The sequence below is a fragment of the Lampetra fluviatilis genome, chromosome 54 (assembly GCF_964198595.1).
Source record: "Lampetra fluviatilis chromosome 54, kcLamFluv1.1, whole genome shotgun sequence".
NCBI classification, from domain to species: domain Eukaryota; kingdom Metazoa; phylum Chordata; class Hyperoartia; order Petromyzontiformes; family Petromyzontidae; genus Lampetra; species Lampetra fluviatilis.
The window spans coordinates 8,690,323-8,717,568 of NC_136328.1; the positions used below are offsets into that span (position 1 = coordinate 8,690,323).

The 27,246-nt window shown below is 54.9% G+C and overlaps 1 protein-coding gene across 1 annotated transcript; it reads left to right on the plus strand.

Moving 5' to 3' along the window:
• The first annotated feature begins 5,964 nt into the window (after positions 1-5,964).
• Positions 5,965-27,209, plus strand: GARRE1 (granule associated Rac and RHOG effector 1). Its single transcript, XM_078879706.1, has 15 exons — positions 5,965-6,031; positions 8,092-8,230; positions 10,213-10,713; positions 11,641-11,841; positions 12,872-13,012; positions 16,615-16,710; positions 17,279-17,443; positions 17,948-18,271; positions 18,775-18,872; positions 19,187-19,312; positions 19,832-20,739; positions 21,240-21,480; positions 22,196-22,333; positions 24,682-24,757; positions 25,484-27,209. Exons 3-15 carry the CDS (start codon positions 10,228-10,230, stop codon positions 25,793-25,795), a joined length of 3,312 nt encoding a protein of 1,103 aa, XP_078735832.1. The 5' UTR covers positions 5,965-6,031; positions 8,092-8,230; positions 10,213-10,227; the 3' UTR covers positions 25,796-27,209.
• The last annotated feature ends 37 nt before the right edge of the window (positions 27,210-27,246 follow it).

Below are 27,246 nucleotides of genomic sequence, written 5' to 3' on the forward strand. Positions count from 1 at the left end.
ATAGTTATCATGCTTTGGAAATAATAGATTTTCGCCTACTTTTATCCGTGTCTCCTGCGTGTAAGAATCTATTTTAAAAGTTGCATTGTCAGATGCCTAAACATTTGGTGTGTGTGTCAGCAGAGGGCATTTCAGCAACATCTATCATACTACTTCTTTCTCCCGCTGCTGCGCTCTATCTTCACTATCCTTTTGTGGACCAGCGTGGTGAAATATGGTCAAATAACCCCCACGATGCGGGCAGCATAGAGAGGCCCTCATCCAGCAGTGGATTGACGAACGTCTATGAAAAACATGTCAGCGACTGGATCCTCCCTAGGTAACCACTGTTGACTTTCCACAAAGTGGTACTCTATTCATAATCTATCACTCCCCTTAAGAATTATGGGCTAAATCATTAGCACAATGTGCTATTCTATTGCGTTTGGCAAGATGTTCAGGAGATAAATGGCAATGTCAAAGTCGACTCGCCAATGGAGGCACAGTTGCTGTGCCTCCATTGAAGGATCGCAGACGATGTATGTTGAACTTATTTCACACTACGTAGCCAACCGTGCTCATTGGAGGTGCGGTGAATACAGCAAACTAAACACAATTTTTCTAAAGAAATTTGTTTTAAATCTAGATTTAAAGTGCATAGCTCCAGTGGCTTTCTAATATCGGAAAGAGAAGAGCGTTCCAGACGGCCTGCAGAAGCGCATCTGGACGTGCGCAATGCTGTGACCGTCTTTGTTCGATAGCCAGCCAAAAGCCGCCGCTGCGAGGATGGACTGGAGTTTGCGTGATGGTGGTTTATGCTTCTTGACGACGGTAGTGTTTTCCTGGAAGTCCCATAACTTGGGTTGCATAGCGTTATTGGGTGGCAAAAAGAAAACGTACGTGTTGTCAAAGTCAGTGCTGGAGTAAGTTAATAGAAAAGAAATACATTGCTTAGAATACTCGGGAGAGTACGGTAAGCAAATGTTATGAAAATTCTTGTTCGGGCATATGGTTTCAGCTGGATGCGATTTGTCAGATTCCCAGGAAGGGGAAAAAAAGAGACCTACCACGACAACCGAGTGAGGCGTGTTCAGTGGGGTCCCGTTACATGTTGATGTTCGAACGATTCTGATAATGAGCATCCAGCGACTTGTGGGACAAGCCGGAAAGGCCCCACCACGCAGGGGAGAGCGTGGCACTCAAGATTCCGCACCTACATCGCTGTGCCCCTCCATTTCCCGTTGCCACGCACTATCATCCCCAATCCTGCCTGCCATTCCCCAGCAGTACGTCTAGGGGTAGTGTCCTGAAACGCAATCAATTATGAAGGCGTTGCCTCGTGTATACATGAATTGGGAGGCTGCACGACAAAGGGATGCGGCACGACAATGGGGGACTGCAGGGATGAATACTCCCGACTCGTGCTTAATGTGAACACTTAAACATCGCCACTCGAGTGGACGGACAAGAGCCCCAGCGGTACAGCTCGTGACTTACGTGGAGTGTGATCGGTGGAAAGCCGCGAGGATAACAGTTGGGGGCAGTTAACGGACAGCCGTGGGGCTGGCAGTTGGGGGCAGTTAACGGACAGCCACAAGGTTGTCTGTTGGGGGCAGTTAATGGGCAGCTGCGAGGCTGTCAGTTGGGGGCAGTTGACGGACCTCCACGAGGTTGTCAGTTGAGGGCAGTTAACGGACACCCCTGACGTCAGTTGGGGGCAGTTGAAAGACAACCACAAGAATGTCAGTTGAGGGAAGTTAATTGACATTAACGAAATTGTCAGTTGGGACAGTTAACGGGCAGCTGCGAGGCTGTCAGTTTGTGGCAGTTGACGGACAGCCACGAGGTTGTCAGTTGGGGGCAGTAAACGGACAGCCACGAGGCTGTCAGTTTGGGGCAATTAATGGACAGCCACGAAATTGTCAGTTGGGGGCAGTTGATGGACAGCCACGAAATTGTCAGTTGAGGGCAGATGATGGACAGCCGCGAGGTTGTCAGTTGGGGGCAGTTGATGGACAGCCACGAGGTTGTGAGTTGGGGGCAGCGAATGGACAGCCACGAGGTTGTGAGTTGGAGGCAGCGAATGGACAGCCACGAGGCTGTCAGTTTGGGGCAGTTAACGGACAGCCGCGAGGTTGTCAGTTGGGGGCAGTTGATGGACAGCCACGAGGTTGTCAGTTGGGGGCAGTTGATGGACAGCCGCGAGGTCAGTTGGGGGCAGTTGATGGACAGCCATGAGGTTGTGAGTTGGGGGCAGCGAATGGACAGCCACGAGGCTGTCAGTTTGGGGCAGTTAATGGACAGCCACGAGGTTGTCAGTTGGGGCAGTTAGCGGACAGCCACGAGGTTGTCAGTTGGGGGCAATTGACGGACGACAACAACGAGGCTGCCATTCATAATAGAGGTTTTTGGGTTAGATTGCGTTATTTCTAAATGTGTGGCAACCCTCCACCACCCGACACGGCCAATCAGTAAAAAATGTGTCACGTTGATAAAAAAAACTAAGAATTCACTACTTTACCCCACCGGTGTGTTGAAGAGTGAATCCGCAACATTTACAATGTTTGAGTACGACGTTTCGCTGGTAATTACATCCAGCATCATCGGGCAATTTGCCAGAATAGTGAAGCCCTCCACCTGCTCCTGGTCTTAAATAGAGCAGCAGGGTGACGTCATCATTTAACCCAATCAGGTGCAGAGATCAGAAACTGTCAGTTAAGGCAATAAGGGAGTTGAAGAATAGAAACACATTTATGAAATGGAAGTTGGAGTGGAGTTACGCCTGGAGAGAGGGAGGTAACTGGGTTGTGAGAGCTCTACTAAGTTATAGAATACTAGGAAGTATAACAGTAGGAAAGTAACCATGGTACCGATTGTTCGAATTGTGGCGCAGTATATTTTACTCAATTGTGTTATCCATTTGGGTTCAAACATAAGTGATCAAAACTTTTTATTTCGAACCGGACTCAACGGTGCTTGGCATCTGAGATCGGGTCATTTTGTTGCAGGGATGACGGCTGACAGTCCCGGAGATACCACAAACAAATCAGAGCCAGGGAAACCCTGTCAAATAGCACCCTGGGTTAGAGTCCCTCCGTTGAATTCCAACGCATGCACGTGGTTACTGGGATGAATGAATTAATAGACGGTGGTGGGGTGGGGGGACGATGGGAGGGTGGGGGGACGATGGGAGGGTTGGTGGGGGGAGGATCGAGGAGACGGTGGGGGGCGGTGGAAGGGATGGTGGGAGGGTGGAGGGGACGGTGGGGGGGGACTGTGGGGGGGGGGGGACGGTGGGGGGGGGGGGACTGTGGGGGGGGGACTGTGGGGAGGGGGACTGTGGGGGGGGGGACTGTGGGGGGGGGGACGGTGGGGGGGGACTGTGAGGGGGGGGGGGACTGTGAGGGGGGGGGGACTGTGAGGGGGGGGGGGGACTGTGGGGGGGGGGGGACTGTGGGGGGGGGGACGGTGGGGGGGGGACTGTGAGGGGGGGGGGGGACTGTGAGGGGGGGGGGGACTGTGAGGGGGGGGGGGACTGTGGGGGGGGGACTGTGGGGGGGGACTGTGGAGGGGGACTGTGGGGGGGGGGACTGTGAGGGGGGGGGGGACTGTGGGGGGGGGGGGACTGTGGGGGGGGGACTGTGGGGGGGGGACTGTGGGGGGGGACTGTGAGGGGGGGGGACTGTGGGGGGGGGGACTGTGGGGGGGGGACTGTGGGGGGGGGACTGTGGGGGGGGGGACTGTGGGGGGGGACTGTGGGGGGGGACTGTGGGGGGGGGGACTGTGGGGGGGGGGACTGTGGGGGGGGGACTGTGAGGGGGGGGGGACTGTGGGGGGGGACTGTGGGGGGGGACGGTGGGGGGGGGGGACTGTGGGGGGGGGGGACTGTGGGGGGGGGGGACTGTGGGGGGGGGACTGTGGGGAGGGGGACTGTGGGGGGGGACTGTGGGGGGGGGGGACTGTGGGGGGGGGACTTTGGGGGGGGGACTGTGGGGGGGGGGGACTGTGAGGGGGGGGGACTGTGGGGGGGGGGACTGTGGGGGGGGGACTGTGGGGGGGGGACTGTGGGGGGGGGGACTGTGGGGGGGGACTGTGGGGGGGGAGGATTGTGGGGGGGGGACTGTGGGGGGGGGACTGTGGGGGGGGGGACTTTGGGGGGGGGACTGTGGCTGTGGGGGGGGGGACTGTGAGGGGGGGGGACTGTGGGGGGGGGACTGTGGGGGGGGGGGACTGTGAGGGAGGGGGACTGTGGGGGGGAGGACTGTGGGGGGGGACTGTGAGGGGGGGGGGACTGTGGGGGGGGGACGGTGAGGGGGGGACTGTGAGGGGGGGGGGACTGTGAGGGGGGGGACGGTGGGGGGGGACTGTGGGGGGGGGGACTGTGGGGGGGGACTGTGAGGGGGGGGGGACTGTGGGGGGGGGACGGTGAGGGGGGGACTGTGAGGGGGGGGGGACTGTGAGGGGGGGGACGGTGGGGGGGGACTGTGGGGGGGGGGGACGGTGAGGGGGGGACTGTGAGGGGGGGGGGACTGTGAGGGGGGGACGGTGGGGGGGGACTGTGGGGGGGGGGGACTGTGAGGGGGGGGGGACTGTGGGGGGGGGGGACGGTGAGGGGGGGACTGTGAGGGGGGGGGACTGTGGGGAGGGGGACTGTGGGGGGGGACTGTGGGGGGGGGACGGTGGGGGGGGACTGTGGGGGGGGGGGACTGTGGGGGGGGACTGTGGGAGGGGACTGTGGGGGGGGGACTGTGGGGGGGGGACTGTGGGGGGGGACTGTGGGGGGGGGGGACTGTGGGGGGGACTGTGGGAGGGGACTGTGGGGGGGGGACTGTGGGGGGGGGGGATTGTGGGGGGGGGACTGTGGGGAGGGGGACTGTGGGGGGGGGGACTGTGGGGGGGGGATTGTGGGGGGGGGACTGTGGGGGAGGGGACTGTGGGGGGGGGACTGTGGGGGGGACTGTGGGAGGGGACTGTGGGGGGGGGACTGTGGGGGGGGGGGCTGTGGGGGGGGGACTGTGGGAGGGGTCTGTGGGGGGGGGACTGTGGGGGGGGGGATTGTGGGGGGGGGACTGTGGGGAGGGGGACTGTGGGGGGGGGACTGTGGGGGGGGGGGATTGTGGGGGGGGGACTGTGGGGGAGGGGACTGTGGGGGGGGACTGTGGGGAGGGGGACTGTGGGGGGGGGGACGGTGAGGGGGGGACTGTGAGGGGGGGGGACTGTGGGGAGGGGGACTGTGGGGGGGGACTGTGGGGGGGGGGACGGTGGGGGGGGGACTGTGGGGAGGGGGACTGTGGGGGGGGACTGTGGGGGGGGGGACGGTGGGGGGGGGACTGTGGGGGGGGGGGACTGTGGGGGGGACTGTGGGAGGGGACTGTGGGGGGGGGACTGTGGGGGGGGGGACTGTGGGGGGGGACTGTGGGGGGGGGGGACTGTGGGGGGGGACTGTGGGAGGGGACTGTGGGGGGGGGACTGTGGGGGGGGGGATTGTGGGGGGGGGGACTGTGGGGAGGGGGACTGTGGGGGGGGGACTGTGGGGGGGGGATTGTGGGGGGGGGACTGTGGGGGAGGGGACTGTGGGGGGGGGGACTGTGGGGAGGGGGACTGTGGGGGGGGGGGACTGTGGGGGGGGGACGGTGGGGGGGGACTGTGGGGGGGGGGACTGTGGGGGGGACTGTGGGAGGGGACTGTGGGGGGGGGACTGTGGGGGGGGGATTGTGGGGGTGGGACTGTGGGGGGGGGACTGTGGGGGGGGGACGGTGGGGGGGGACTGTGAGGGGGGGGGACTGTGGGGGGGGGGACTGTGGGGGGGGGGACTGTGGGGGGGGGACTGTGGGGGGGGGGACTGTGGGGGGGGACTGTGGGGGGGGGGGACTGTGGGGGGGGACTGTGGGGGGGGGGACTTTGGGGGGGGGGGACTGTGTGGGGGGGGGGGGGTGACAGAATGAGGGGGGGGGCGGCAACCGGATCCGGATCCACTTCCGGTGTACACGCGCCGGGGGTCGCGCCCAAACATGGCGGCGCTACGCTTCGTTGTGGGGACGCCCTGAGCGAGGTAACGCCAAGTCCGCGCGCGTCGCGCTCGCTCCCCATTGCCGCGCCCCCTTTGTCTTCCCCGCTCCCTCTCCCGTCCTTTCCTCCGCAGTTTCTCGCCTGAAGCGGTCGGGAAGCCGAGTGCGCCCAGGCCTCCGAGCAGTCCGCGACCTCCCCCCCCCTCACCCCGGTCTTGCCTAGTTTCCCTGCCGGGAATCGGCACGCTACGGACGCCGCGGCCGCTCCCTCCCCGGCTCCCCTCGGTGTTGACTCGGTGGTCGCGAAGCCGGCTGACATTGCGTCGCCTCGCTTCTTACGTTCTAAGTTTCCAATCTTGAGGCTCACCTGGCAGTGACTAAGCTGGGTTTCTTCGATTGAGGCGAGTTGACGCGACTCGGTCACAAATTGACGACTCTTGTTGCGTTTCGGTGTTGTCGCTTGCCTCGGCTTCTTCCAGCTCTGAGCGATGTTGCTGTGATCGTCAGATTTCTGTGGAGCGGACGCGCTGTTTTTTTTATCCTGTGAGGATTTCGCAAAGCGGTGCGTGGACTAAGGGGACATTTCTGATATCAGCGCCACTTGTATTATTATTGTTGTTTTACCCAGGAGATCTCCACCGCGCCTTAATACTTTCTTCGGGAGGGTCCTTGCTACATTGGGATGGACGTTCATTTCCATTCGCGAGAGGTTGGCTTCGCCACACAGTTGGATTTATGAATCTGTTGCTATTCTGAAAAAAACGAAAATAAAAAAAATGTTATTACCAAGTAAGGCCCCACTGAGCTACGTAGCTCTATTTTTAAGAAGCGACCAGGCCACAAATGATAGCTCAACGAAGCGGCTTATGTGGAACATGTATAGCATTAGCAAAATACTCTAAACACGTGTTGATTCTAACTGTGGAGGGGAAAATCGGAGGAGCAGGAGAAAATCCACGCTACCACGGGGAGAAAGAAATGCCAACTCCAAATATACAGCAGGCGTCAGGTTCAGGATCGAACCCACGGCCCCTGTATACTAGGCGAGGTAGTTAAAATCTCCTCGCCACTTGCCTTACGGCCGTGTATTCTTGGCGAGCTCGCAGCCCAAGGACTACAACGCCAGGTTTCCTCACGCAATCTCCCATCCAAGCAGTAACCACGCCCAAGCAAACCTGCTTCGCTTCCGAGATCGGGGTGATTCTAAACATAGCTGGACGGGACCTCCGAAGTAGTCCTGCAGAGGCCGTTCGCTACCATGTGACAGCACGACGCCCATTGCGTCATTTTAAAGCTAAGAAGGCGACAAGAATACGCTGCTTGATTATTATCATTAAGCATAATAATTGTGCGTTTTACTCTGTGAGGATAAATAATCGTAGTAAAAGAACACGTTTGTACTTGTTTTGAGGCTGTTACGCAATACGATGTGGAATTATAATGCGTCACGAGATGCCCTCTGTAAATAGAGGGGAACTTTGTGTATTTTTGGAAGCTTCGGAACGGCTTTTTTTGTTGTTGTAAAAGAAATATATTTTCAGAAAGGAGATGAGCGTTGGGGGTGGCTATGAGCGGAGCAGGGTGGAACGAAAGGAAGCGAGTTGATGTACAAATATTTTGGGAACGTATTGGCAGTGGAGCATAAAAGCGCAAATATATTTTGAAAAAAATATATATTCGACACATTCGTCGTTTGCATGCCTCACCGTGGAGCATGAACTTCTACTGTTATAATTGAACAGACTGAAGTCCAATTCTTGACATAATAATGAAATATGTATTTATTCCCATCAGCCGATTGGTTTTCTGGACAATGATTACCAGATTCCACTTTTTGAGTCTCATCAGCAGTGAGGCCGCTTGGATTCGTAGAACGTTTTCACGTGACCGCATATCAGGACACTGCACTCCTCAAGAGAAATCCACTTCAGCTGTGCTGTTGCTGTCTCATGAACTGTGCCAAGGAGTGACCAGCAAACGATGAACAGACAGAGCGGATACGCAAGCATCCTGAAAACAAAAGACTTGCGGAAAATTCCTCTTGACAGCAGGAAAACGATGCTGATGGGTGTGCGTGTGTGCGATGTTTTTCCTTCGTGGACAGACGCAGCAGCAGTAACAGCTGCTGGGCGGCCCGTGTGAGAGGAGGCCAGGAGCCGCACGGACGAGCGTGGGCCATGCCGCGTCGTAGCCGGGCCGGGTCGCGCAGTCGCTGAGCCCCGGGCCGTCACCTCCACTCACAGGTGGCTCCTGAGCAGTGTCCTCGCTCCCACCCCTCTTCCCTGCCCCTTTGGCAAGCTCGCTCGCTCACTCGCTTCAAACACCCCAGGCGATGCGGCCGAGGTGGCCTTCACGGCGTAAACTTGTTGCTCGGATGGTGAACATTTGCAGTGCAAGTACTCTTGCATAAACCATCACGGAAACTCCGGTGATCCTCGCTGCAGTGGCTTTTCGCTAGCCACCAGACAAAGGCTGTCGCTGCATCGCGAGCTTTCGGGTGCGCTACTGCGGCCATCTAAAACGCTCTTCCTTCCAATATTAGGAAGCCACTGGAGCTGTCATGCACTTTTAAATCTAAATTTATATAGGTGGATGTAAAAAGGTCAGATATTGAAATTTTATAGAAAATGTCAGTTGCGCCACTGTGCACAAACAGGTTACTGTGCAAAAAAGTGTGAACTGCCTTAAACATGGGAAGGTGCATTACTGTGCTTCAGGAGTACGTGAACTGATGTGAGAATAAGAAGGCGTGGCATTGAAAAGATAGCTTTTGTGAATGACACTCGCACCCACCATGCGCAAAGGATGCACTGGGTTGGAAACTAGCAGCTAATGAGTATGTATGATATAAGCGCACAACTTTATCTGTGATGAACGCTGCACTTTCCGTCGTTTTCATGCAGGGGGTGCTGCAAACCTACGCGCCCACTGCATGAACGACGGAGGCGCAGGGACAGACGTTCGATTACGTTGGAATCGATCTGCAGACAGCGATGTTCTCGCACGGCTAGCTATGTCGCCTTATCTCGATCCCGTAATCCCAAACAGGTGAAAGTCCGCATTGAACCGAACCCCCAGCAAGGCCATCTACTTAACGATGAGAGAAAATTCACACGAAATGTCATTTTCAATTAAATCTTCCAGATGTAAGATGATATAAGCTTTTAATGAAGAAATACAGTTATCTAATTCAAAACATAATACAATTCAAAGATGTTACATTTCAAAACTTCAAGACGGAGCATCGGGTGCTTGCATGAATGCGTCGTTCGTGTGCAATTTTTTTGTGACTTTTCTGGCCGAAGGCCGTAAATGGTTGAGGGGCTCCGCAGGCGCCCCCGACCAACCCCGAGTCTATGATGTTTGGATATGCAACATTGTACTATGTTTGCATTGTTTAAGTGTACATAAGATTCACCCTCTGGCCATAGCAAATTTTACATTACCGAGCCACAGAATAACGGCGTGGTTTCTAATTTTATTCCCTTTTTGAACATCGTGATGAATGGTAGCTCCTCTGGCAGTTGCAGGAGTGGTGTGATCTCATTGCAAACAACAAATACGCGTCGCTAGAAGGGGGGATGAGGGCTCGTGGTGGAGACTTAAAGGCGGAGTGGCAGCCGGTGGAGGGAATTGGTCCACCTTGGAGATGGAGCGATTACTGTATCATAGGGCGCTTCGGTGGCGAGATGTTAACTCCCTCGCGTGGTGTGCAGGTGGTTGTGGGTTCGATCCCGACGTTGATGCCTGTATATTTGGAGTGTATGTCTTTCTCCCCGTGGTCGTGTGGATTTTTCTCCGGGTCCTCCCGTTTTTCCCTCCACATTTAGAAACATGCGTTTTAGAGTATTTGGCTGCTATACATATTTACGTGATAAGCCAATTGGTAAAATAAAAAATTGTTCGATAAAATAGTGTAGTACATACAGGAGCCAGATTGTTGCATTGTGAGACCGTATGAGATGATGATGTTTGAGGAGCTGGTTCGCGCCTGGCTGTCATTAGTCATGGCCAACGGCCGTGGTCTCTTGGAGCCGTGTATTTTAGTTAAGCCCGCTCGCTTTTATGTATATCTCACAAATTATACATCTGATTATTAATCTATGCAACATCTGTCGGCGCTAGACCATATGAATAACATTCTTCAACGGCTTCTCATCCAGCCAAATCCACGTGAAATCAAACATTTAAAACAGCATCTGTCCACCTTTTACTCGCCACTTAGGACAAGGCTGAGCCAATGGAAGCCATGAAGCCGCAGATTTCGCTCGGAGGGCCTCCGCGGAAGGCAGTCGGTGGGAACCAGCAAACCCTCACCGACTGGCCCTCCTATGCCTCCGTGGCGGCGGCGGCGACAACTGCCGCCTCCGTCACCACCACCGTAGCCATGGCGCCGACGGCGGCCTCGCCGTCGGCGGCTGCACCGGCAGCGTCGCCCCCGGGCCCCGCCCGTGCGCAACGGGTGGCGGAGGAGGTCCACTCGTACCTGGACGCGCTGGCCGCGTGCTGCGCCGCGGGGTCGCGGGCGGCCGCCTCGTTTGGCCGCGCGCTGGACGGGACGCCGCTCGGCGAGGCGGCCGTCGGGTTCGCGGAGGCGCAGGAGGTGGTGCGGAGCACGGCCGGGGCGCTGGCAGCGCTGGTGCGCGCGGAGGTCTCCGAGATCGCCAGGGGACTGGGACCGACGGCGCCGGGCGACGGCGCGGAGAGGGGGAGGCAGGACATACAGGTGTGGGCGCGGCGGCGATTGGCGGTCGCTCGGAAGTCGAACGTTGGAGGGAGCTGCCGCTCGAATGAGCATTGATGAGTTGCTCGTCTCCTGTTAACAGCCCTGTAGAGCCAGTGGTGGAAATGACAGTCCCATGGCAGGGCATTTCTATCCATAGGACAACTGCTGTTGGCTTTCCCACAAAGTTATATTTATTTTGAAAAAATAATAATAGTCTTTACCCCTTCTGGCAATAACACAGAAGGTGTTAAGATGTTCAAACACCAAATAGATACCTATTTGCAAGGCATCAAGTCTGCAATAACCACACGTACTTGTGGCAAAACATGCAAACAAACATACTCTGATAATACATGCATTGTCTTTGGAACTAATTGGCCTACACCAGAGACTTCTTTTTACAGCCTTGTCTCACCACCAGTGTTCTATCAGAGAATTCCAAAAGGCAAACAGTACATAGACAACGCAAGTATCAGAGTATTAATAGCTTGGGTTGAGCCGTTTTTTTATACTGCCAAAAAGTTCCATAGATATGATACTTATTCTATTGACCAGGATTTTGAACTCGACCTGATTACTTGCCGCTCACTGGTAGTAAAACTTCGCCGAGCAAAAACTCATCGGGGGTGTGGGGGGAAGAGTCTTTCTGTATTGAAGGATGACCAGCATTCTGAAAATAATTCCGTTTTTGAAAAATGCGACATTTATATTACGTTTAATTACCTCCATACAACTCTCTCCGCTTGAGGACACAATTTAATCACGTGCAGCTGCCTGCATTCGAGCCAGGACCTGAGCCTCCGTGCCAGCTCGGCTCTCTCCAACCTCCGATTCATTCATTGTTTTCCCCATCGACTTAACCGACGCGGACGTGGTGTGACGGTTGCCGCGTTGTTTGGTGTTGTTGCCACCGTTTCTCCGTCCCAGGTTATGGGCTCCTGCCTTTCGATGCTGGTGCGGCTGCAGTGCAGCGTGCTCTCCCAGGGCGTCAAGACGCTGTTGCCCGTGGCGCGGGCGCTGGGCCACGAGCTCGCCGGCGACCTGCTGGCGCCGGACGCCGGCCGGACGCCCCCTGACCCCGACACCGAGCAGCGCGACGCCCTGCAGACTTGGCGCCAGGCTGTGCAGGTGTGCGGCGGTGGTGGTGTCCGGTTGTATGGTCAGGCGCTGCCGTTACAACCACTTTTCCAATTAAGTTTCATCATCGTCAGCAGCAGCACCATGCATGAGCTATTCCACTGCTGGTTAAATGCCGTCCCCAAGACGTCGCCACTCCTCGCGCTCTCGCGATGCGACAGTTCGGCAAGCTTCCTGCGCTTGAGCTGATTCCATCGGCGTCTCGATTCGGAAATTAAAATCTATTTTCGCGACTGTGACGCATGGGTCGAATCGTGCTGGTGAGAATTGGTTACTCGCAATATATGGTTTCCATGTATTCCACGTGTGCTCGTGCTACCTCCTAAGCTAATGGAGCAAACAAAGGCACAAACAAGACTGCATGAGCGAGCCGAGAAAAATGGTTCATTGTTGATCTAGTTGCGACTCCGAATCGTGAAATTTATTGAATCACGGGGGAGTGAATCGTTCCACTTCTAACATGAACATTCCCACGTGGTGAGCGATATCATAACTTGTCCACGGTCTCCCCTATGTCAATTCCTCCTTGTTGTAAAACTCTAGAGAGACAAAGGCGGCCGGGTGTGGTGTCGGCCACACCACCGTCCCGCTCGTGCACTCTGCTCACCTTCATGGGTGCTCACTAACAGTACTTTCCCCAACCGTTCGTTGTGGTTCTACGGGGAAATCTTTTGTATGAGTGCGGATGTGGGGTCGTTTGCGAGGTTTGTACACACGTGCCTAGACGTGCATATATCACCATCATCACGATCCATGGGCAGATAGTTCCGTAGGTGTCCACTGCACATTTCATCATTTGTTTCCACTTGTGCCAATACGCTCAAGTAGTGCCACACCTTTCTGTCACCAAACTCGAATGTCATCAAGCCCATTCTCTGTTAGGTCTTACTCTCTTTTCAGTTCCTTCCATTTTTCCCGAACAACACACTTTTCATTTTATATACATATGCGGCGAAACAAAGGTGGCCGTACTGGTCTGACTGTGCTCACCGACACCACCACCGTGTGCGCGTGTGCCTAGGCCACAGCGGCGCTCCGCGGGCGGGCCCCGGACGGCACGCTCGTGGGCCGCGAGGTGCAGAAGCTCTTCTGCTGCCAGGGAAACCACGTGGCGGATGCGCAGCTGCGTGAGCTCAACAGCCAAGTGGACCACGCGCTGCAGGTGATGCGCCGTGCGTGCGCGCCCTGTTGCCCCGCGGCTGTGCTCCATTGCCCCGCGGACAATCGCAGTCGTTTGCGTAGTTGATTTTCCTTTGCGCGTCGTTTTTCTTTTACCTGGGGATTTTTTTTCCACCTCTTGGTTATATATTCTACTCGCGGAAAGTACCCGGCGTTGCCGGAGCGAAAAAGACACACATCGACTTGCAACAACCGCCATTCGCCACTAAATAGCGGTGACGTCACCACGACGCTTGTGCCAGGCTATGTGCACCTTGAGGCCACGTGAAGTGTCGAACGCCTGCTGGCAGGAGGTCACGGGGCAGACACAGGTGCCACAGGTCGACTGACTGAGAAGACTGAGATGACTGGCTGATGCACCACCTGTGCCCCCTACTGTGCCAACTTGCTGTGCTTTAGCCACCCGGCGCTCCTCTCGTTGTTGAATGTCGCTCCTCCGCCCTCTGTTGTTGTTGGAGGGTGACTGCCTCCAACTGCCCATTAGCGTCCTTCACGAGCCTTACACACACACACAGACATCGACCCACACACACAAACACATTGACTTTCACACACATATGGACTGAAACACACAGACATCTACTTACACACACACGTGGAGTAAAACACAGACAGTGACTTTAGACACACACACATGGATTTACACAAACACATCGACTCACACACACATAGACTTACACACACACATCGACTCAAACACACACACATCGACGTACACACACATATGGACTTACACACACACATATGGACTTACACACACACATATGGACTTACACACACACATGGATGCATGCACACATATGGACTTACACACACACATGGATGCACACACATACATCGATTTACATACACACATCGACTCACACACACACAGCTTTACACACACATACTCACACACACACATAGACTTACACACACACATAGACTTACACATACACATCACCTCTCACACACACATCGACTTACACACAGACATCGACTGACACACACACACGTCGACTTGCACACACATGGAGGTAGACACGCACATCGACTCACACGCAAACATGTACTTAGATACACACATTGTTTTAAAAATTACGAACTTAATCGTTAAATAATAGTTGTCTACACACACACACCACGCACACACATTGACAAACACACACATATTGACGCACACACACACATCGATTGACGCACACACACATCGACTTATATACACATACATAGACTCAAACACACATCGACCTACACACACACATATGGACTTAAACACACACACACATATTGACTAACACACATGGACTCACACACATACATGGACTCACACAAACACATATATCGACGCACACACACACATCGACTTACGCACACACATTGACTTACGCACACACACATAGACGCACACAGACATTGACTTATCAACTCACGCACACACATGGACTTACACACTCACATATCGACGCACACATAGACTCACACACACATGAAACTACACACACACAAACATATAGACTAACACACACGCACATATCGACTAACACACACAGACATATCGACTAACACACACATCGACTCACACACGGACTTAAACAAACACATACATAGTCACACACACATTGACCTACACACACACACACATATGGACTTGCACAAACACACATCGACTAACACACACACACATGGACTCACACACACATATATCGACGTACACACACACATCGACTGACACACATGGACCCACACACACAAACACATCGACTTAAACACACACATACATAGATTCACACGCACATGGAACTATGCACGCACATCGACTAAAACACACACACACATATCGACTGACACACACACACACACATCTACTGACACACACATCGACTGACACACACACACATCGACTTAAACACACATGGACGAACACACGCACACTCTAACTTTTATATAGACTAAACAAGTTTGTAAATAATAGTTTTCTATGTACGTGACTTTAGCGAAAGAAGCAAGGGAGAGGGGAAATGCACGCGTGTATAATAAGTATGTAATTAGGAGCGACTGCGATTTAGGTGCGAACATTTGCTGCGAGTAAGGGCGGAAAATTAATGAAAGTCAACGAATACAAAATGAACCTCACCTACCTGTAACTATGAGCCGATGCCCACCAATCAAGCGTAATTGACATAACATCACTGCTCAACCCCTCTACTGAGGGGGCAAGTGTAAATATGATGACGTAATTGAGTATATTTATTGGTTTTCCCCTGTGCAGTAAGTGATATTGCGTTGCTGCTTATGCCTCAAGAGTACAGAAAAGGCTATTCTTCAAAAACATTGGTTCATCCCTGTCATTAAATCTAACCTATAAAAGGAAATTTTGTAATGAATTAACAGTGATGGTAACAAATGTTTGAAGGGAGCTGTAAATCTGTGTGTGTGTTACCTTGCGCAGTGTCCACACGAAAGAGAAATCCCCCCTCACCCCCCACCAAATGCGTTTGACTTGGTAGGGACCTGCCCCCCCCCCCACCGAACGCGTGTGAGTTGGTATGGTCGAGCGCGCTATGTAATAAATAAACGAAAACAGCACTAAATCGCTATTTAAATTACTTTAAAGGTGACGGACGCGAAATCGGAATAGCGCTGTTCCAGGACGGGGCTTATGGCATGCTACCTGGCAACTTCTTTTAAGCGTAAACCCCACGGTTTACGAGCCAAATTCTTTACAAATTTCGGCCGCACACACACACATGGACAGACAGACAAACAATGACATTTATAGGTAAGATGTATGCTCTTGATAGGCCAGTAATGATGCGTGTGGTTGATGAGGTGTGTAAACATTGTATTCGTTGACTTTCAATGTGGGGAGCGTAGTGCAGCGGTGAGCGCGCTGCGTTATAAACCCAGTGACCCGGGTTCGATTCCCGCTTGCGGCCAACACCAGAGACGATTATCTGAACCGGTCCCGGGCCTCCCCTAGGTCGACTCGGCCTCAAAATTAGTACCTGGTGCGGTGTGTAGACATCGCCACTGGGGAGACAAAGGCGGTCGGGCGTGGTGCTGGCCACCCACCCCCTCGTACCGTTACGGCCTTCATAGGTGCTCGCTAACAGCACTTGCCCCTTCAGTCTGTTAAGGCTATACGGGGGATCTTTGTGTAAACAATACTTTTTTTTACGTAGGGGAACAGGTATTTGAAGGAGGTGTATTGTTAACTTTAAAGGAGGTGTGTTGTATGGAATTCTCTACCTGACAAACCAAAAAAAAAACCTTGAGTTGAACCACTTCAATGAACACACCGTGACGAGACAGCATTGCGCATGAGAGATGCTATTAGCATGATTTTGCGTTTCTTAAATGGCTATTTAAACTAAATTACATGCAAATTAATTTAATACATTAAAATTATCCTTCTACATGTCTGGTTATTGCACTTGTGGTGAAGGTGACGGTGCTTGCGCTTGTGGTGTTGAAGGACGTGGTTGTTGTGGTGGTTGTGTTGGTGGTGTGAATTGGTGTGCGTCGTGGTAGTGGTGGCATGCGCTGGGAGCGGTGGCGGTAATATTTGGCGTGTTTCCGGCACTTGCCCCGCTTGCTCTGTAGGCATACATGCAGGCCCTGGAGAGACTGCACCAGAGTGAGTTCTCCATGAAGGCCGGGTTCCACCGGAGCCCTGCGCACACCGAGGAGTTGCTGCAGGTGAGCGAAGACTGCTGGCGGACAGTGGGGGGTGCGGTCGGGACCACAGGTGCACAACAATAACACTACAACATAGCTTCCAATGCAACAGCACAAATGGGAGTACGACAAACCTTTCGTCTGGCGTTCGGAATGCAACGCACTGAGTTTGTAACCGCACGTGTTGGGTTTGGAGAAATATTTGATGGTGAATGATTTCCGTTTGTACCTCCTGCAAAAATTGTGTTGGGCACTGATCGGCGCTGTGAGTGATCCATCGCTTTTCCCCGCAGTTGCAGTTAAGCGACGTCTTAATTCCCCCCTTACTTGGGGGGGGGGGGGGTACTGCTAATAAAAGTAAGAGGCGGGCTTTTGGGCAGGACACGTCACTGTGGGAACTGTGATGCCCATTGTTTGAGCATTAAGGTTGGGAGTGAACATGCCCGAAAATACGGCCACCGCAGAAGGTGCAGTGGTGAAATCGATTTGTGCGTGTGTCGCACTGCAAAACTTGTTGAGGGATGGCGACCGCCTGGTGTGAGGCCTTGACCTGGCATTGGATTTAACCGACCGTGGTTGTTGTGCCCAGGACTGCTGCATCGAGGCGGAGGCCCAGCAGGCTGGGATGAGCCGCCTGTCGGAGGCCCTGGTGGCCCTAGAGCTGCCCACCGTGTCGCTGCACATCGGCAGCGTGCACCTCAAGGGCGTGCCTTCCAGCAGCCTCACCACCGCCGACAACCTCGCTGCCAAGATGGTACGAGCGGTGGCCTCTTCGTGGCTGGGCTGGCTGGCTGGCTGGGGGGTGGGTGAGTGGTGGAGTGGATGTGTATGTACGTTTCCTTCGCTGGTATCTCCTTGCAGTGTCTCTCCACTTCTGTAAGTACGCATGCGGATGTAACTTGTTGGGCAATGTACGTAGCCAACCGTGCTAATGGGAGGTGCAGGGGAAGGGCAAAAAGCTAAGCACAAAAAGCATTTCTAAAGAAATTAGTTTGCAGTCTGGATTTAGAATTGCACACAACTCCCAGTGGTTTCCTAATAGGTGGGGGCAGTGTCGCTGGGTGGATGGGGTATTTGGGTGGTTGAGCAGCTGGGTTCGCGAGTGGGTGAGTGGGTGGGTGGCTGGCTGAGTGAATTTCCGTATTGGATTCAAACCCAGCCTCGGAGCGCTGCCGGCTCGGTACTGTGACAACCCCCCAGACTGTCCTCGCCGACCCCTAAAGCCCGCCGGTGTCGTTTCTTTTCACGAGCGTTGCAGCAAGCCATGCGGGCATTTCTGAAGGAGGCGTTGGGCGTGACGACGGCGCCGCGCAGCTCCAGCCAACGTGACGGCGCCGGCGATGCCGGCGGCACCGTGAAAATCGTCCCCGGCAGCGAACTTGGCTCCAACGGTGTGGGGGTGCCGGCGGCGGCGACGACGTTGGCCGGGGCCAATGGAGCTCCTGTGGCTGGCGGCGCCGGACACAAGACGCTGGCGGCCGAGGAGGAGCTTGGGCGCGAGACGCTGGGACACGTGTGCCCCTCGGTGTGGCGCGGAGCCTGCAAGACGGCCGTGCAGCTGTTGTTCGGCCAGGCTGGGCTGGTGAGACTTATTCACTTGGTCCTTTTTGGTCTCTTGCAGGCCACAAGCGTTTCCTTCGCTGGTAGTTCCTTGCAGCATATCTCCACTTCCGTATGTACGTATGTTGAACTTCTTTCGCACCGTACGTAGTCAACTGTGCTAATCAGAGGTGCGGGGGAAGGACAACAAACTATACACAATAAGCAGTTATAAAGACATGCGTTTTCAATCTAGATGATTTAAAAGTGCATATAGCTCAACTGGCCTCCTAATATCAGAAGGAAAAGCGTTCCAGACGGCCGCAGGAGCGCATCTGAAAGCGTGCGATGCGGTGACCGTCTTTGTCCAACATCCTTCTGTCTGTCAATCGCGGCATCTTTCAACCGAGATGACGTCTATCCCTCCCGATGTTAGATGCCCACCTGTGTGTTTTCTCCCGTGTCTGTGCATGTAAGTACGTACATTTGTGCTCGTGCATGTGCCACCACTTGGCATACACCCGCGCGCGCGTGTGTGTGTTGTAGGTCGTGGTTGATACAGCCGAGGTGGAAAACCGGGAGGCGTACACGCCTCAGATCAGCCAGGAGGGCGACAAGATCGTCGTGCAGGTGCCGTCCACCTGGTGAGGCTCTTCCGATATTAGGAAGCGATTGTCGGAATGAATGGGGCATGACCCTGGTTCTTGTGGCAATATTTTTATTTGTCACATTGTGCCACCAGGTATCAGCAGACACATCAAGTGTGGCCCGCAGTCAAAACCCCTTGTGGAGTCCAATACAATTTAGGACCAACAGAGACAAAGATCCCCCGTTATAGCCTTTAACAGACTTTAAATCGGGGTATCCCCGTGTATTATACTGTGCGCAATGACGTCACGGTCATCCCGGCAGTAACGGCGTCGTGGTGCGTCGCGGTGTGTCCCGTCGGTGTGCACAGGTGCGTGAAGGAGGACCCAGCCACCATGTCGCTGCTGCGCCGGTGGCTCGACCCCGAGCGCTCGGTGGCGCTGGTGGACGTGCTCTACACCGCCACGCTCGAGCCGGCCCGCTGGCGGGCGGGCAGGTGGGTGGGCACAACGGGGGGGGGTCGCGCCACCAGCACAAACTGACGCCGTACGCTCGTTTATGATCGGCACCCCGTCGGTCACTGTAGGCGTCCGGGCGCCCGTCAAATAGGCGGTGGTGCGATTCGCCGAGCGTGTGGCCATTTGCCAGAGTCTCCGCTGGTTGGGTGACGTTTTACGATTCCGAGCTGTGATTTGACGGAATTAGCTCTTCTGCGTTTTTGTTATTGTGTTGTTTAAAAAAAAAATGTGTTTATCTCAAACGTACGTTTTCTTCTCTCTGTTCCCTTAAATCGAACATTATCCCATAAGCTAGCAATTCATTTTAACACATTTAGATATTCACGCGTGCGCTCCAATTGATTTAAATTGGTGTGTCGTTAGTTGCCAACTCTATTTATATGCAGGTCACATGCGGTTGGCTGTGGTGGGGTAAAGTGTGGCTACGCCCCTCGCGTAATCTTTTGGGCTCCCGTTGATCCAGCTGACGAGGCTGGTGCTCATGCGCGCGCTCGCAGGGCACAGGCGCTGCCCTGCATCCAGCTGCTGCTGAGGCGCGAGGCGGCCGACTCGCCCAGCATGGCCGAGCTCCCAGAATGCACGGCGGCGAGCGCCAAGCCGAGCGGCGGCTTCCAGAAGACGTTCTCGCGACTCACCTCGCGCCTCACCAAGAAGCACGCCGCCTCCGTCACGTTCCAGGGCGCCGCCAAGAGCGGCCCCTCCCGCCACGACGAAGACAAGAAGGCGGCGCGCGCCTTTGTGCCGCCGTCCGCCGTCGGTGGCGCCGGCTCGTGGAAGGCCGCCTCCGGGCCGCTTGCCAAACTCGCGTCCTCCGGTAGCCCGGCACGTGGCGGCACTGGTGGCGGCGCGACCGGCGCCGCCGCCGCGGTGGCGGGATCGAGCGTCAAGCGGGGCACGGGGCTGAACCTGCCGAGCGACCAGGAGATGCAGGAGGTTATAGACTTCCTGTCGGGCGTCGGACTCAGCAAGTCGCAGCAGCCGTCGCCGATGAACCAGCGCCGCACGCCGGACCCGGGAGCGTCGTTCCCACCACGCTACGGCGGCGGCGGTGGCGGTGGAGGCAGCGGCGGCGGTGCTGGCGGTGGTTTCCCGCCCCCGATGCTGGGTGCTCTCGGCCCCACCACGCTCTTCAAGGGGTCGCCTCACGGCCCCGGTTCCGGAGCTGCCGCCCTGCCGCCACCGCTGACTCCGCAGCAGCAGGCGGCGCAGGCGGCGCAGGTGGCGCAGGCGGCGCAGGCGGCAGCTGGAATTTGGTCGGCGTGGGAGCTGCATGGGCGGCTCGGGCCGGGGCCCGGCGAGGGCACGGCCAAGACGGCGCACGTGAGGAACAACACGTGGCCCAATCGCTTCCAGCCGGACGGTCTGTGCGGTGTCCCCGAAGCCTTCCTCTCCCTCGACCCCGCAGGTGACGAGTTGACCACCGCGCGGCGTAGGTTTAGCGGTCGTGCCGTTTGTTTCCGTGTGTGTTTCTCGGGATGTGCTGTGTGTTGTTCGGGGCGATGTCCGACAATTCGGTTCCTGAAAGGAGGCCCCCGGCATGCGGAGCAAAATGGACGCAATGCCAAACAGCGCTCGGCACGACGCGAAAACGCAATGGAGGATTGTTTCGACGATTTGCTGTCGTGCTTTTTGCAGGGTTTGATGAGCTGGGAACTCACTGTTGTGGTTGGTTCCGAATTAAAGTGGCTAATTCACCACATAAACCGCGTATCACTGAGGGTGCTTCTCATAATAGAAACCGTCAGCCGTGAACACGGTTTGGTAATTTTTTTGCAAGTACGGTTAATCAGCAACCCAGATCATCCGCCCACGGGTAACCGAGAGCCAACGGAGCTCCTCCAAGCAGCAGCGTTGGTTTCTAATGGCGCCTGCCTTCTCCCCTGCCCCACTCTCACCGTACGTCAGTCAAGGGCGACCCGGAGTACGCGCGCTACGTGACGGGCCTGGCGCAAGTGCTGCAGCACCAACAGCAGCAGAAGTCGTCTCAGCACCAGCACGGCCCGGGCCACCGGGCGGCACCGAGCAGTCAGGCGCAGCCGGCACTCGGGGAGGCGGTGGCGGCGGGAGAGTGGCAGTCGGCGCCGGCAGCTCGTGAAATCGGGGAGGCCGCCCGTGCCTGGCAGTGCAAGGACTCGTTCATGCCCAAGTGAGAAAGGGCTGCAGCGCCGGCAGCAACCGCAGCGACCGCCCCATCCATGGCAGCCGCACCGCTCATATCGCCCACATCGCCCACATCATCCACATCGCGAGTGCACAACCGCATTGATTTTGCCATCACCGTCAGAGGGAGATGGGTGCCATTGCGTGTGCGCTTGTGTGTACCTGTGTTGTCTAGGATTGTGCATCGGCCAGTCATCTCGGTCAACCCATGGCACTTGGGTCTATTCTGTGACCTACTGCCAGCGGGCGTTCGATACTTCACGTGGCCTTAAAGTGCACATAGCCTGGCACAAGCGCCGTGGTGACGTCACCGCCACTTAGTGGTGAATGGCGGTTGTTGTCTAGGATGGGGAGCGGTAGTGCAACTGTTAGTGCGCTATGAACCCCGCCACCCGAGTTCGATTCCCGCTCACGGTCACCAACACCAGTGACGATTATCTGAACCGATCCTGGGGCTCCCCTAGGTCGACTCAGCCCCCAATGAGTACGTAAACATGGACACTAGAAAGACAAAGGTGGCCGGGCGTGGTGCTGGCCACCCACCCCCTCGTGTGCTGTGCCGGCTTTCATAGGTGCTCGCTGACAGCATTTGCCTCTGCAGTCCGTTAAGGCTACAACGGGGGGGATCTTTGTCTTTGTACGTATGTTGAACTTTCGCACCGTACCTAGCCAACCGTGCTAATCGGAGGTGCGTTGTGCAGGGTGGCGCCAGGAGCTGGCTGGCTCGGACTGGGCGGGCGCCCGACCCAACACGGGGAGGAGGCCCTACCGGCCAACGGGCACGCGTGCTTCTCCATGTTCTCGGGGCCAGACCTGGTGGCGGCCGTGAGCCAGCGTCGGTGAGGCCGCATGCGGACACTGAGCAGCCGACACCATCGTTTGGGATGTTTTAGATTCGTTTTTCCGGTCGTCCTGGCAGCGGCTTTTGGATAGCCGTTGAACCAAGACGGTTACCGGATCGCACACTGTTAGATGCGCTTCTGCGGCCGTCTGGAACGTTCTGCCTTCCGATATTAGGCAGCCACTGGAGCTATGCACTTTTAATTCGTCTAGATTGAAAACTAATTTTTTTAGAACTGCTTTTTATGTTTAGTTGTCCTTCCCCCACACCTGCTTAGCACGTTTGGCTACATATGGTGCGAAATAAGTTCAACGTACGTACCTACATCCATAATAGAGGTTTTTGGGTTAGATCGTGTAAATATATAAATGTGTCGTTAAAACCCGCCAACTAGTAAGGGTTGTCACGTCAACAGAACGTGCCAATTCATCACTAGTACAGCACTAACCGGTGTGTTGGAGAGCCAAGCCACAACATTTACAATCTGAGTACGACGTTTCGCCAGTGATTACAACTAACTTAATCAGGCGACAGCCATATTTGTGGAGAAGTCTTACTGTTTCGTTCCTTATATAGAGGCGTAGATGTGTTGACCACGCTTCTGCGCTCTTGCACAATGTGGGGGGGGGGGATTACTGAGGCAACGTACATTATGCATGTGCATTATGCGAGCCCTTTGAACTTGACCTTCCTGACTATTGTGTTTATTAAAATAGCCCTACCAAAGGTAATCTCGATTGAAGTACGCTGCCTTTGTATTGTACGCTGCCCTAATTAGAGAATCTATCGAAATTGAACCCTTACTAGTTGGCTGTGTCGGGTGGTGGCAGGTTTTAACGACACATTTATATATTTACGCGATCTAACCCAAAAACCTCTATTATGGATGTTATTGGTCGCGATGTGTTAAACATACTTTCATACTCACACAGAGATCCATAGTTTGTTGTTCTTACCTCCGCACTTCCTATTAGCACAGTTGGCTACGTACGGTGCGAAAGAAGTTAGCTCCCTTAACTCCTCCGCTACGCGATAATCCGTCCCGATGAGGGCACGGCGTTTTGACTCTGGACGCTTGTGCAAAACGCCTCGTTACATCGGCTTAAATCATTGCATTTTCGTGTTAATCTGCAGCCCATTTTTGCGTCAGGTCTATTGCTGGTTGATGCCCCCTCCCCGCACCGTGCAGGTGTGTGCATGGGTTAGTTGACCATACTTCACCACGCTGGTCGGTTCTAGTTGGCGATGGTGTGGCAGCATAGGTGTAAAGTAACGGGCAGTCCTCAACTTATGAACGGGTTACGTTGCCGAGATCCGTTCGTAAGTCGATTTGTCCGTATCTCGGAATTCAGTCTATAGTTGTATGTGTACTGTGCATGCTGTACGTACAATTAGATTCAACAAAAAAGGGAGGCAATGTTCAACTCATCAATAACATATTTGTACATTTGCATGTAATACTGTCATAAATACAGTATAGTAAATAAAACATAATATAAAGTAACATGATAAGGAAAAACATCAGTTTAATTTTCACTTACCTTTAGTCCTAATGCTGACTTCATTTTGGGAAAGGGTTTGCATCAACGCGGGTGGTGGACGGGCATGGTGCTGACCACCTACCCCCTTCGTGTGCTTGCCGGCCTTCTCTACAGGTGCTCGCTAACAGCACTTGCCCCAACAGTCTGTTAAGGCTATAGTGGGGTGGGGGGGGTCTTTGTCTTTGCATCACGCGGTATACCGGGACTCAATACATCTCGTGGAAGATCGCTCCGCCGAACAAAATAGTTCCGCGGTTTGGTTCATAAGTTCGACCGAACGTTCGCAAGTCGTTATTTGTGCATTTACGTAAGTCGGACGTTCGTATCTCTGGGTGGACTGCCTGCGCAACAATGGATTTTCCTGCGTTGACCCTCTATTGATGGCACCGTGGCCCTGCAGGCCTGCTGGTCGGCCTGTCACAGCACTATCCAGACTCAACCGCTGCTTCGCACCCGAGATCTGAAGAGTTTGGGTGCATTCCTTTTTCATTTAGCCAAAGCGAAATGTTTATGTGCATTCCGTGAAATTGCAATGCAATTTTACGTCATCTCCCAACGCAGAGGTCTTGTCTCGTCGAGCGCAGGCAACGATCTGGGAGTTTATTGCGATCGTCGTCGGCTGGCACCTCCTATTAGCACGGTTGGCGATGTACGGCGCGAAAGAAGTTCAACATCAACACCCAACATCTCGCCGACCTGCACCGTTAAACCGCACACAGAGGTTCACTTGCAGTGCTCACTTGCCCCAGCTGTTGTGCGGTAGCCAGCGTGGTGATGAATGCCGTGTGTGTGCGCGCGATCGCAGGCGGCACAGCAGCGGCGAGCAGCAAGTCGCGGCCGTGCTGTCCATGCCCCGTGCTCCACCAGACACCGTCTCGCAGGTAACCGCCAACGTATTTTGTTCTTTAAAACATCTCTCAGATTTGTGTTCTGGGATGTGCTCCAGACCCTGCGTGTTGTTCGGCACGTTGTCCTCTGATGCTTTATCTTCCACAAGCTGGGAGCTTCGCCAGGAACTGTGAACGCGTTGTTCAGCTTAAAAAATATTACCGAAAGCCTCTTCACTGGGGCTTGCGAGGGTCACGTGACCCGCTGCTGCTCTTCAGCGCATCCGTTTTTTTATTTTTCTGACACGCGATGCGAACTCCCAAGCTGCTGGGCGGTAAAATTGGCACGCCGCATTGCGACGCATTATATTTTTAAGTGTCGTACACAATTCATATTTGTTAGTGAAAACACTCGGCGTTCGCAACTCTTTGACGTCGGTTAGCAGGGTGGCACAGTGGTAACACTTCTGCATCGGAGTAAGAAAAGCCTGGGTTTCATTCCCGACTTGAGCACCTTTCTCTGTGGAGTCTGTATGTTCTCCCTCTGTTGTGTGTGGGTTTCCTCCCGGTTCCCTCCCATAGCAAAAAAAACCATACAATGCAAATGAAACTGCCTGGAAATTATTCCATTGGGATTACACATGGCAATACCAACCCCCTCCTGTAAGAGTCTTGAGACCCATAGAGGCTTTCTTGGCAAAACAAGGATAGTCATGACATGGATAATGAATCACGTTATTGACGGCGTCTCTCCGCCTCACTGCGTTTGCCTTTTACTAGGAAAAGACAAAAACGTGGCCTCTCAAATCGCCGTGGATGGCCGCCTCCACGCTGGTGCCCACCAGCACGGCTCCGTACCCGGACGCCGGTCCTCCGGTGCCGTGGTACGAAGACTCTGCAGCGCCAGCGGTCTTCCCGCCGTCCGTGTGGTCAACGGAGGCATGCGACGGCACGGCAGCCGTGGCACCAGCGGAATTCACGCCGTACATACCGCACCAGCCGGGCGCCGGCGCCGCCACGCAGCGCCTGGGAGCGCCGGGCTACGGGCAGGGCCCTGGCGGAGAACGCAGGGTGTACACGAGGCCGTACTGACCGGTCGCTGCACCGGCTTGAGAGCTTGATTACGGCAGGAACTCTGTCGCAAGGGCGCGCACTCTGTTTATTACACACACACAAGCGCACTACCACACTGTAACGAAACACACGTACTTTCGTACTACCACACCATTTTATCATATTACACCGTCACGCTTTCACACAATATCTTAACACACACTCTTACACAGTAGCACACTACCGTACACCATCACATCCTCTGCCACACACACACATTCGCACTCGTACTCTCACACACGTGCGCACTTGTTTACCGCCTGCACCGTGGGCTGCGAGCCGCAGCTGAGCTCAACTCAACGCCAGCGAGGGGGGGGGGGTCGCCGTAGCCGAGTGCCGATTTAAGGCGCCACTCCCCCCCGCCCCGTCCCGTGGGGAACTGGCTTCCGGCACGGTGGCGGGGCACCGGGTAGTGGCGGTGGGTGCCTGCACGGCGCTAGCAGGGTTGGGGGTGGTAGCTTCGTTTTGTGACACTAAAGCGTTACGTACGTCTGCGGGGCAATATTTAGTTTTGTTGGGGGGGGGGGGGGGGAACCACGTCCCGGCATTGGCCACGGGCTGGCGTTCAAGCCCGAGGAAAGCGCCATCGCCGCTCGAGCTAGCCAAAGGTGTTTCTCAATGCGGTGCCTTGCCGCTGCCCGTGCACAAAACTCGCGCGCGGTTGTTGTGGGCGTTGAAAATAAAACTCAAAACTATTTTATGACCAACAATCTGAGACCAAGGTGTGGGCATTGGGGGTGGGGGGGGAAGGCCTTGGCCCGGGTTAGAGTAAAAATAAAGAAAGCCCGGCCAGGTCGGATTGAAACCCTGCGAAGAGCGCCTGCCATCGACAGTGGTGTAGTCCCACCAATGCGTTCAGGAGCGAATGTTCTCAACGTTCAACGTGCGTTTGCGCGACGCAAAGCCCGCACGTGTGATGCCGGTGGCCCGCAAGTGTTGTTACGCGTTGTGTTGTCGTTATTGTTGTGCGGAGGCATTCCATTGAGCTGACCCGTGTGCGAAGCGTCCCGTTCTGAGAGAACCTTCCATGGCTGGAACAGGAGGTATTTTACATGGCTTGCTGCGTCGTCCACGTTGTTTCTCTTTGTTTTTTACTGCCCACCCCCACGTAACACTGTTTTTTTTTTGTCTAAAAAGAGCGTAGTTAAAAACTACTAACGAATATTAGCTCAACGATATAACAAGAGATGAATCTTGCAACGGCATATGCAGAGGGTAGAGCGTTGACCTTCCAAAGTGCGAGCTGCTATTCTATGGCTAATGGTGCTCCTGTAAAGGTATGTATGTGTACACTGGTTTCTACTGTGCGAGACGGCAGCTTGTAACTGCCTGCAGTGAGACTATTCTTCATTGTTCTTTGTATTCCAGTACTGAAAATACAGCCTAAAACATGCATGTGAAATGCCTCCTATGTTGAGCTGCTGCGTCGA